This window comes from Borostomias antarcticus (assembly GCF_949987555.1).
Source record: "Borostomias antarcticus genome assembly, chromosome: 15".
Classification (NCBI taxonomy): Eukaryota; Metazoa; Chordata; class Actinopteri; order Stomiiformes; family Stomiidae; genus Borostomias; species Borostomias antarcticus.
Window position 1 is genome coordinate 25216778 of NC_140248.1, and position 12783 is coordinate 25229560.

Genomic DNA, 12783 nt, shown 5'->3' on the forward strand with positions numbered 1-12783 from the left:
ATACTAGGGCTGGGTATCGATACTGATTTCCAAAAATGAATGAATCATTGAATGAATTAATGAACTATTCATTCCTTCATTTATTCATTAAATAAAAGATCGATTTTGGGATTCATGAATTGATTCTGAATCATTTGATAGAAAATCGATTAATCATTGTTTTTGTTTTTTTTAACTCAGCCCTAGTTACAGCTGCTCTCTATTCTGGACCATTTGATGGATGCATTTTTAATATCAAAATAATGTATTATATTTAGCAAAGATCCAATTTTTAGAAGAGCAATACTGTTGCAGACAATGCTTTCAAGCAATGGAGAGAACCTGTAGGGTTATTCACAGTGACTTATTCACAGGAACACTCTTTATCAAGTGTAATTAAGTAGAAATACAACCAACACACATTATGAACGAGGGACGCAGTGCTGCCATCACCTTGAGCATTTTGAGTTCCCTGAGAAACAGGAGGTGTCCTTTCTTGTGATTGGCTGCTCACGGTGTCACCATAAAAGGAGGGTGGGCGGGGGGACCCCAGGGGACCCCAGACAGCTGAACCCAGGAAGGAGCATGAAGCTCATAGTGTATTTGAATAAGACACCAGGATTCCAAGAGCGAGGGGATGGATGAACGGATTACTTTATAAAGCTAAGTTAAGGGTTTGAACTATAATGACATCTTGAGGGCGCCTGATGCAAAGTCTTTGACCTATATCCCTTTAATGACCCTTTAATGACCCTTTAATGACCCTTGAATGTGATGAGCAGGTGGAGCAGCCAGCCAGGCAGGAGGACGGGGCAGTGTGGTTGGACAGCTGACTGAATGCTTCTCTGTCCCCTGCTAAACTTAGCCATGACAATAACATGTCTCACCGCACTAACAGGCCTACTGCCCATCACAATGCGCCCCAGGGTGAAGGGGGTAGGGTTACCAGATGGAGCTGGATAGCGCAAGCACCTCTGGACACATACGGTGAGTGTAGAGATTCTTACCAGCCTTAACAACTAGGATTGATCTTGTTGCATTAGCATACTTTTTAATGTCTAGAACGGTTTTTGTTTTACTGCTGTTGTTTTGAACTGGCTAATAGTCTATAACTACGTTGCAATCTTATATATCCTATTAGAATACAATATGATTATATTACCACACATTACATTTGTTCAGTTTTGTTTTCAAGAACTATAAGCTACTGTGAGCATTTTCCTATCTTGTCATTGTGAATAGAATGTGGAACATGCATGGTTCTCTCTTGCTCATAGTACTGTATACACCCATGGTATACACTCACATAGTTACCCTCTGAGAGGGGGGGCAACATTTTGACGTGAGAAAAAAAAAAACAGTTCTGCCGTCTCGTCCCATCTATTTACAAAGAATACCAGTTGTGAACAGTATGCTAATGAGAAATCCGTATGACAATTCAATATGTACAACGCATGAAACTTCATCTAGACACCACAAGCATGTCAATATGACTTTATGACCGAGCACTAGGCCACCTGGGGAAGAATTCAGGCCGGGAAATGTAGCCCCATTCAGGCCACTTTTTAAGCCGGATCAGACCAGTGATGTTTTGGTATACTGTACAGTACAGTACATACAGTATATCTACATTATAGCCACGCTCCTTTCTCCACCAGTGCTTTTCTCACCTACAGTAGTGATTGAGATGGAGAGTATGCTGTAAGCAGACATTTACACACTGCTGTGTTGTGACCATGACAAGTACAGTAGACATCAGCCTCATTGTCCCACACCCGATGACATTGTACCAGAGCTCCCCACCTGGGGGCACTCGCCACAATTCACTTTTCTTCATTGCCAAGTATATTTTGCTTTGTAAAAAACTTTTGGGGGTGGTCCGGGATTCAGCCAGATGATGCAGCTGAAGCTGAGTGCGTCTAGGGACCAGACCCAGGAGCCTGAAACACACCCTACATCAATCAATCAATCAATCAAAGCTTTATTTGTATAACGCATTTCATACCCAGAGGCAACACAATGCGCTTTACATGACTACTATATATTCATCTGCCTGCTCTCTGCTGTCAGTCCTCCTCACTCCACTCTGTCATCTGTTACAGATTTGTAGATTCTGGAGCTCTTCATTCTCCTCTCTTTCATTCTGGCACTCATCACCTTGGCGTTCCTCTGTCACCATGGGCAACATCATCTCTGCCCTCACCTCTGGTAAGGCTATACCTGTCCATCCCTCCAGAACCCTCCGAGTTCTACCTGTCCATCCCTCCAGAACCCTCCGAGTTCTACCTGTTCATCCCTCCAGAACCTCTGAGTTCTACCTGTCCATCCCTCCAGAACCTCTGAGTTCTACCTGTCCATCCCTCCAGAACCTCTGAGTTCTACATGTCCATCCCTCCAGAACCCTCTAAGTTCTACCTGTCCATCCCTCCAGAACCCTCTGAGTTCTACCTGTCCATCCCTCCAGAACCCTCTGAGTTCTACCTGTCCATCCCTCCAGAACCTCTGAGTTCTACCTGTCCATCCCTATAGAACCCTCTGAGTTCTACCTGTCCATCCCTATAGAACCCTCTGAGTTCTACCTGTCCATCCCTCCAGAACCTCTGAGTTCTACCTGTCCATCCCTCCAGAACCTCTGAGTTCTACCTGTCCATCCCTCCAGAACCCTCTGAGTTCTACCTGTCCATCCCTCCAGAACCCTCTGAGTTCTACCTGTCCATCCCTCCAGAACCCTGAGTTCTACCTGTCCATCCCTCCAGAACCCTGAGTTCAGGAGGTCAAGTTGGGGACAGAGTGCTGACACAGACTCAAGACCTGTTGTGTTCTGAATGATGACTTCCATTTATTAATGGATTATGGATTATCAAGATGTGCACACACAGGGTCTGTATAATCCTTCCATTTATGAATGGATTATGGATTATCATGATGTGCACACAGGGTCTGTATAATCTGAATGAACCATGTCCTCCTGATGTAATAACGCTGGTTGCTGGTTGTTTGTTTCCCATCTCTTAGACATTGAGGATTTTGAGTCCATAGTGTCTGTGTCTGAGAGGCTGAGTGAGCTGGCGACCCGCGTGGAGGATGAGAGGCTGCAGTCACAACTTCTGGCTCTGGAAAGTGCTCTTCACAACATGGGGATAGGTCTAACACCAGCACAACACGGGGATAGGTCTAACACCAGCACAACATGGGGATAGGTCTAACACCAGCACAACATGGGGATAGGTCTAACACCAACACAACATGGGGATAGGTCTAACACCAGCACAACACGGGGATAGGTCTAACACCAGCACAACACGGGGATAGGTCTAACACCAGCACAACATGGGGATAGGTCTAACACCAGCACAACATGGGGATAGGTCTAACACCAGCACAACATGGGGATAGGTCTAACACCAGCACAACATGGGGATAGGTCTAACACCAGCACAACATGGGAACCAGCCTACACGCATTAGACAACAGTAGCCTGCTTGACAACTGAGATCTCTCTGGAAACTCCATGATTTAAACGGGAGAATATGTGTATATTTTGCAGCGTTGTATTGCCTGTGAACTGAGCTGGTCACGGTTCTGGTCCACCAGTAAAACATGCAGGTTATTTGTTCAATGTGGTCACAGCAGAATGCTGGTAGTGGTGACAGGCTGGTCTAAGCATGTCAAAATATGCACCCACATGTCTCTCCCATTTGTCCTTGAGTTAAATTTAACTCCTCTGAGCGGACGGACACGCGCACACACACACACACACACACACACACACACACACACACACACACACACACACACACACGGTGGTCTGGTGGTGACTTGCGTGGGGTGGTATCAGAAAGCATGAATGAGGAGAGTGAGGTATTGTTGGTTGAGATCAGTAGCACTGGTCGACTGCAGATCCATGGGCTTACAGTCCCACCAGAGGGAAAGGGGAAGCATTCAGTTCATACCATTTCATTTCCTGATATCCTGTTGTTCTTGTGTCTCTCTCTGCTCGTTGTTCTTGTGTCTCTCTGTTCAGGCGTCTCACCCTGAGCTGCAGGTGATCCCCTCACTAGAGGTGGGAAGACCAGAGGGTGACAGAGGGCAGAAGCTGGACCGTCTCTCTCTAGAACCAATCAGCAGCACCCAGGCGGCAGCAACCAGTAACGAGGTATCACCTGTGAGCCCCTTGAGCAGTCCAGGGTCCCGCTAGTACTGGGACTAGAACTCTACTACTGGGACTATAAGAACCACTCTACTACTGGGACTATAACTCTACTACTGGGACTATAACTCTACTACTGGGACTATAAGAACTACTCTACTACTGGGACTAAAACTCTACTACTGGGACTATAAGAACTACTCTACTACTGGGACTATAACTCTACTACTGGGACTATAAGAACTACTCTACTACTGGGACTATAACTCTACTACTGGGACTATAAGAACTACTCTACTACTGGGACTATAACTCTACTACTGGGACTATAAGGGGTTGAACTTACTGTGGGATAGTTGCTTCAGGGGACAGGGAGCTTCAATAGTTTGTTTTTGTGGAATGTTTTCCTCAGGCAAACAAAAACCAGGAACCTGCTCTCCCAACTGAGCTCTCCTCGCCGCCCGTCTCTACCCCCTCGCCTGCTGGCTCCGCCCACCCTCTCTCCCCCCTCCCACCGGGGGCTCTGTCAGCTGTCCTGCGCCCCACCCTGCCCCCATGCCTGACCTCCAGGCCCAGTAGACAGCCGGCTGGCCCGGGTCCAGCCACCGTGGAACAGCTGAGCACAGAGCTGTGTGACCTGAGGGACGACATGGAGCTGATGAGGAGTCAGCATAAGTACGCCCTGCCTGTCTCTATCGCTAGCCTGTACGCCCTGCCTGTCTCTATCGCTAGCCTGTACGCCCTGCCTGTCTCTATCGCTAGCCTGTACGCCCTGCCTGTCTCTATCGCTAGCCTGTACGCCCTGCCTGTCTCTATCGCTAGCCTGTACGCCCTGCCTGTCTCTATCGCTAGCCTGTACGCCCTGCCTGTCTCTATCGCTAGCCTGTACGCCCTGCCTGTCTCTATCGCTAGCCTGTACGCCCTGCCTGTCTCTATCGCTTCAGACAGCTCTATCGCGAAAACTATCAATGTTACAGCTTATATATTGACATCATATGAATCCTGAGAACTTGCAGAACATTTCTATGTATAATATGTCCATATAGCTTAAACACTGTAGGCATGGCGACAAGTTAGAAAAAGGGTAAAAATGCAAAATTAGCAGCTCAAAAGTTAGAGTGCGTTGCCATACGTTTCAATGGGGAGCGCAGTTGCCGAACAAATCGTCATACAGCGAAAACTATAAGTCACACAGCTTAGATACTTACATTGTATGAATCAGCACAGTTGTGTGAACGTTTCGATATATAATATGTGTATGAGCTGTTAAAACTGTAGGTATAGCGACAAGTTAGAAAAAGGGTAAAAATACAAAATTAACAGCTCAAAAGTTAGAGTGCGTTGCCATACGTTTCAATGAGGAGCGCAGTTGACGAACAAATCGTCATACAGCGAAAACTATAAGTCACACAGCTTAGATACTTAGATTGTACGAATCAGCACAGTTGTTTGAACGTTTTGATGTATAATATGTGTGTGAGCTTTCAAAACTGTAGGAGTGCCAGCAGTTTACAAAATGTGTGAATATTTTCAAAGCAACTGCTGCCACCACTCTAAAAACAAAGTTTCTGAACATTCTAAAAGCAGTTTCAATGGGAAAAAAATTTGTTTTAAAAGTTAAATTTCTAAAAAAACTATAAAAAAAAAAAAAAAAAAAAAAATCTGAATGGGATCCATTAAAGAGCTAAACATTATGAACATTTTAAAGTTTGAATGAAGTTTCTAGCACAAAGTATGAAGAAGTAGTTAAGGAGACAAAAACTGGGGAGAATAATAATAAAGAAAGAAAGAAATAGTGGGAATATCACAAGTCAGGCTAGCTTCTGCAAGGTAGCCCACCTAATAAAGACAAACTGTAACTGTGGAGGCCAAATGTAGCAACAGCTGAAAGCCCTATTGATCTAAATGTACTCATCAAGATCCAGTGTGATGACTGCTAAAGGCTTATTTATGCTCCCTTTTAGTACGAAAATCTATCCCTCCGTTTCAAGCATTATAACAGTCACTGCCCACACTTCCATGGTCCTTTACGTTGGTTAAGTAAACGTTGAATGCATCCACTAAAGGGGAATGCAGGGTCATACTTGGGAAATGAACATTGCTTTTATTGAACTTAATTTTGGCTGTATCCATAAGCTTTCAGAACAGAAGATGGACAAAATGGTGTCAGAGTGCCCATATCCGCCTGCCTTCTTCATGTCCATTAATCAGCCTTACAGCCACTAAACATAAAACCTTTCCCATTAACTCATACACCTCGGTGCACTCCCACACTCCCACACACACTCCCACACACTCCCACACACTCCCACACACACACACACACACACACACACACACACACACACTCCCACACACACACACACACACACACACACACACACACACACACACACACACACACACTCCCACACCCCCCCCTCACACACACACACATACTCCCACACACTCCCACACACTCCCACACACTCCCACTCCCACACACACACACACACACACACAAACTCCCACACACTCCCACACACACACACACACACACACACACACACACACTCCCACACACTCCCACACACTCCCACACACTCCCACACACACTCCCACACACACACACACTCCCACACACACACTCCCACACACTTCTACATAGGTACATATCCACACTCACCCACACACTGCCATATAGGTACTGTATATGAACTTAAACAACTGTGTAAAATGCTCAAATACTGTTGTAGATGCACTATTGGACACTATTGGAAACGCAACTAAGGCATACCTAACATAACGCCAAATAGGAGGTCACGACCTTGGCCACCGGTGTGTAAACAACAATAAAACAGATTGAGCCGTTCACCCCTGGATCCACGCTTTTATGCAAAGCGACTTGTTTTAAGCTTGTGTCAAGTAGAGCACAATGGTAAGCAATGATTGGCAAGTGGCCTGGCCTGGTGTCGAACTAGCAACCTTTTTTCACTGTTCAGATGCTGTAACAGAGGCTCCCTACTGCCCCATGTGGTCAATTCTAACGAGTGTACACGCCTTAGGTTCTACTGTATATGTCTCCGCTATCGCGTCGGGCCTAACAACGCCCCGTAGCTGTGGTCAAATCCCCTGTAACCCACGGCCTCGAGTGGGTCAGGGTGATAGTGAGTTCTATCATGGGGTGGGGGGTCAGGGTGATAGTGAGTTCTATCATGGGGGTGATAGTGAGTTCTATCATGGGGGGGGGGGTCAGTGTGATAGTGAGTTCTATCATGGGGGGGGGGTCAGTGTGATAGTGAGTTCTATCATGGGGGGGGGTCAGTGTGATAGTGAGTTCTATCATGGGGGGGGGGTCAGTGTGATAGTGAGTTCTATCATGGGGGTGGGGGGTCAGGGTGATAGTGAGTTCTATCATGGGGGTGGGGGGTCAGGGTGATAGTGAGTTCTATCATGGGGGTGGGGGGTCAGTGTGATAGTGAGTTCTATCATGGGGGTGGGGGGTCAGTGTGATAGTGAGTTCTATCATGGGGGTGGGGGGTCAGTGTGATAGTGAGTTCTATCATGGGGGTGGGGGGTCAGGGTGATAGTGAGTTCTATCATGGGGGTGGGGGGTCAGTGTGATAGTGAGTTCTATCATGGGGGTGGGGGGTCAGTGTGATAGTGAGTTCTATCATGGGGGGGGTGGGTCAGTGTGATAGTGAGTTCTATCATGGGGGGGGGGTCAGTGTGATAGTGAGTTCTATCATGGGGGTGAGGGGTCAGGGTGATAGTGAGTTCTATCATGGGGGTGGGGGGTCAGTGTGATAGTGAGTTCTATCATGGGGGGGGGTCAGGGTGATAGTGAGTTCTATCATGGGGGTGGGGGGTCAGTGTGATAGTGAGTTCTATCATGGGGGTGGGGGGTCAGGGTGATAGTGAGTTCTATCATGGGGGTGGTGGGTCAGTGTGATCATGGGGGGGGTGGGTCAGTGTGATAGTGAGTTCTATCATGGGGGTGGGGGGTCAGTGTGATAGTGAGTTCTATCATGGGGTGGTGGGTCAGTGTGATCATGGGGGGGGGGGTCAGTGAGTTCTATCTGGTACTGATATGTGCCTCTGATCTCTCTGTGTTTAAGCAAAGAAATTAAACAGCTGATGAACGAGCTGGATGAAGAGAAAAGGATCCGTCTGTCATTACAGGTGCAGTAGTGAATATGAAAGAGAATATTCAAAAGTGACATATTGAGGCTAGTCATTGAGTGCAATATCCTGTCGTTACAGTATGCTGTGTGGTTTGAGGCTGTGGGCTCATGTTTCCTTCCGTCTCAGATGGAGGTGCAGCGCATGAAGAAGCACATGTCCAAATGAGCTCTTTCCCATAGTGCATCAGTGCATACAGTACAAAGCCACAGTGGTTTCCTGTCTCAGAGAAACTCTTTCCAGATGAACAGACAGAACCACAGACGGATGAGCACACAGCAGCAGCCTTCAGGACAGGATGTGATCACTGATTCACACTCAAATGAAAGTATCATGAAGTATTATGGTGGACTTTTGAAGAAAATAAGCAATGTAACTGATTAACAAACAATATATTTATTTTCTATAAAAACATGAGCAGCTTGTACAGAATTTTTATATTTGGTTATCATGTGTGACTTTTTTGATAAAATAAAATAAATCTTGTTGAAGTCAACAGTGAGGTCATTTAAGAGTTTGCTTTTGTATGTACAGAATACTTCAATCACAACACATTTCATTTACACTAGTGCAGTGCCTGTTCAAAGCATGCTATAGCACTCTCAGGCCACTAGGTGGTATATAAAATTGTGCCCAGGGTGGCTTGCAGCTTTCTCAAGAACCACCCATCCAGACAACTTTATACACTCAGCACTGTGCTTCCTTGGGTCCTGAGCAGGACACCTGTCAACTTCACACACTGCCGGGTTCTCCAGAAAATTGAGATACAGACATACAGAGATTCCTGCCATTATACTATGATTCATTATTTACAATCGTTCAGTGAACTTCTTAAGATCCTCTGAATAAATAACTAATCTTAATAGAAATGTATCTTACTTACAATGTAATGAAATAATCAAGTGTTTTCCAAACCCGAGGTTGAGTTGCTACTCATGGATTCTTTCCCAGCAGCATTCAGCTGCTCCCTCAACATTGATAAGGTTTTCATGTCTCTGATAGAGGCTCAAAAGTTGGACTCCTCACAGGGAATGGGTCTGAAGGTCAGCTCTCTGTTCTCCTCCAGGACAAGGTCGTAGCGACAGAGAGGCCTGTGTGTGAGAGAGAGAGAGGGAGAGAGAGAGAGAGAGAGAGAACATGTTATATAGAGTGTGGATAGATAGTTCCATTTGAAAGAGTAATAATCATAATAGTGATGGTATTAGGTACTCATGCTGGGGTAGAAGGGCAGATCTTGTGTAAAGACCAGACCATTGATGGAAGGGAAATAGGTCACATTATTTCATGGCCTGTTAATTAGGCAGCATAGTAATTACTAGAAAAGGTCATTGCATAGGAACAAGATGCAGAACTATTTCTAGTAAGAACAACATATTTCCCATAGTCTTCCTACGTGTGCAAAGAGGGAAACTGTTCTGCTTCATCCCCTCCTACGGTCTGTTAGGGGATGATCAGGCCCGAGGCATTATGGCTTAAATATGATCAATAACTTGATCTTACTCTGTAGGTAAACAGAAAAAGGAAATACTTCTTGTTCCTTTGTTTATTTGTTATTACTTTGTAACTATCGGGCTGTAAAATAAAAGGGTTATGCATACTATGATAGGCAGTAATACGACGGACCTGTCTTTGTGCTCCAGGTGTGTGAGGCGAATGCGCAGCACGCGTAGTTTGTACTTGGGCTTGAACGCGTTCCTGGTGGAGAACTTGACAGAGATACTCTGGATGGTCTGAAGGTCCATAAGATCGAACTGGGCCAACAGCCGAGTTTCTGTGTACTTCTCCAGCTTTGACGCTTTACTAGTGAGACGTAGAAAGAGGGAGGAGGAGGAGTTCAATGTTTTTCAGAATGTGAATATGCTTTTGGTCTATACTTTATATGCTTTTAGTCTAAACTTTGACAATGAAGTCGTCTCAAACTCACTGGTTGATTGTTGCCTTTGCTTCTTTACGGCCATCATTTAGTTTGATGGTGAAGAAGCACCAACGTGTATTCTGGTTCCATGTGACAATGTCTACCCGGTAGTTTGTCCCTGTGAGAGAGAGCGAGAGAGAGAGAGAGAGAGAGAGAGACAGAGACAGAGAGAGAGAGAGAATGAATTAATAAATGAATTGGAGCACAGTTATATTGGTAAGGAGAGCAAACTACTAAGGAGTGATACGAGTCAGTCAATCTGACCGTTGTGCAGTGTCTCATTATAGAGTAGGGTTAGGGTTAGGGGTTAGGGGTTAGGGGTTAGGGGTTAGGGTTAGGGGTTAGGGGTTAGGGTTAGGACCGTTGTGCAGTGTCTCATTATAGAGTAGGGTTAGGGGTTAGGGGTTAGGGGTTAGGGTTAGGACCGTTGTGCAGTGTCTCATTATAGAGTAGGGTTAGGGGTTAGGGTTAGGGGTTAGGGTTAGGGTTAGGGGTTAGGGTTAGGACCGTTGTGCAGTGTCTCATTATAGAGTAGGGTTATGGTTAGGGGTTAGGGTTAGGGGTTAGGGGTTAGGGTTAGGACCGTTGTGCAGTGTCTCATTATAGAGTAGGGTTAGGGGTTAGGGGTTAGGGTTAGGACCGTTGTGCAGTGTCTCATTATAGAGTAGGGTTAGGGGTTAGGGTTAGGGGTTAGGGTTAGGGTTAGGGGTTAGGGTTAGGACCGTTGTGCAGTGTCTCATTATAGAGTAGGGTTAGGGGTTAGGGGTTAGGGTTAGGACCGTTGTGCAGTGTCTCATTATAGAGTAGGGTTAGGGGTTAGGGTTAGGGGTTAGGGTTAGGGTTAGGGGTTAGGGTTAGGACCGTTGTGCAGTGTCTCATTATAGAGTAGGGTTATGGTTAGGGGTTAGGGTTAGGGGTTAGGGGTTAGGGTTAGGACCGTTGTGCAGTGTCTCATTATAGAGTAGGGTTAGGGGTTAGGGGTTAGGGGTTAGGGTTAGGACCGTTGTGCAGTGTCTCATTATAGAGTAGGGTTAGGGGTTAGGGTTAGGGGTTAGGGTTAGGGTTAGGGGTTAGGGTTAGGACCGTTGTGCAGTGTCTCATTATAGAGTAGGGTTAGGGGTTAGGGTTAGGGGTTAGGGTTAGGACCGTTGTGCAGTGTCTCATTATAGAGTGACCGTTGTGCAGTGTCTCATTATAGAGTAGGGTTAGGGTTAGGGTTAGGGGTTAGGGGTTAGGGGTTAGGGGTTAGGGTTAGGGTTAGGGGTTAGGGTTAGGACCGTTGTGCAGTGTCTCATTATAGAGTGTAAGAATGTGTTGGAGCCAATAGTTATTTACTGACTGCAGTACGGTGACTTCTCATTGGTCGTGAAGAAAGCCATGGTTTGGCGCAGGTTCACCAGAGTGTCCTTCCACCTGATGATGTCATATCCTGAAATGATGCCACATAATGATATCATAGCCTGAAATAAGCATGTCACCCGTGCGTGAGCACACAGCCTCCTGAGAAAACATGGCTTCTCTGCTTTCACCTACAGTAGCCTTTGAGGCCTGGTAACATTCTGTAAACTAATTTAGCTTCATTAAAATACTGATAAGGATCGATCACAAGAAGACGTTATTGTTACTAATGTAATGTGATGTACAGTAGCCTATATAATCAGTCTAATGGGAGAGGGCGCCGCCTACCGAAGAGCGGGCATCCAGAGTCAAACTGGGGGCAGTCTGTGCAGCGCCCGTCCAGGAAGTCTGTGTAGGAGCTGCAGGGGAAGGCTGTGATGTCACAGGTCTGCAGGGACCCCATATAGAGAAACACCGACCGCTGGTGGTCACACTTAAAATAGTCTTTGGGCCCTGGAGACAACAGAGAAGAACACAGGCTGTCTTAGAACACAGCAGAGAAGAACACAGGCTGTCTTAGAACACAACAGAGAAGAACACAGGCTGTCTTAGAACACAGCAGAGAAGGACAACAGCTCTCTTAGAACACAACAGAGAAGAACACCAGCTGTCTTAGAACACAACAGAACACAGCAGAGAAGAACACCAGCTCTCTTAGAACACGGTTCCAGGAGCGGACCACACTGTAGCCCACATGTAAAGCTAATGCAGGAATGATACTTAAGAAAGTCAAGAGGGAAATCGTTTTGTGAAACATCTTATTCATCACGTTTTATGTCATCACATGTTCTATTTGATCATGTTTTCTGTCATTGCATGTTGTATGTCCTGTTGACACACTGATAACCTGTATGTCCAGAGAGCCTTAACAGATGACCTGAGATGACCTGCTGCTGATGACCCCTCCTCTCACCTGAGAAGATGGTCTTGGGGCAGCCGGGCTGGTCGGCTCCTCCGTTAGCATAGAAGTCGATGTGACCGAGAGGCTTCCTGTAACCCAGCGCTGCGGCACAGAGACATGAGACACATTAGAACACAACAGGAAACACTACAGCTGTGAACAGGAAACACTACAGCTGTGAACAGGAAACAACACTACAGCTGTGAACAGGAAACACTACAGCTGTGAACAGGAAACACTACAGCTGTGAACAGGAAACAACACTACAGCTGTCAACAG

The 12783-nt window shown here is 46.1% G+C and overlaps 1 protein-coding gene across 1 annotated transcript in view; it reads right to left on the reverse strand.

The window, feature by feature from the left end:
• Positions 1-9258: 9258 nt before the first annotated feature.
• Positions 9259-12783, reverse strand: part of lipia (lipase, member Ia) — a gene marked incomplete at its 5' end in the record, with an annotated part of 7014 nt that continues 3489 nt past the window's right edge. The window contains 6 exons of the mRNA XM_084450417.1: positions 9259-9381; positions 9914-10090; positions 10215-10323; positions 11545-11634; positions 11892-12056; positions 12517-12606. Coding sequence (XP_084306543.1) covers positions 9297-9381; positions 9914-10090; positions 10215-10323; positions 11545-11634; positions 11892-12056; positions 12517-12606 — 716 coding nt within the window. The 3' untranslated portion in view covers positions 9259-9296. The remainder of the gene's footprint in view (positions 9382-9913; positions 10091-10214; positions 10324-11544; positions 11635-11891; positions 12057-12516; positions 12607-12783) is intronic.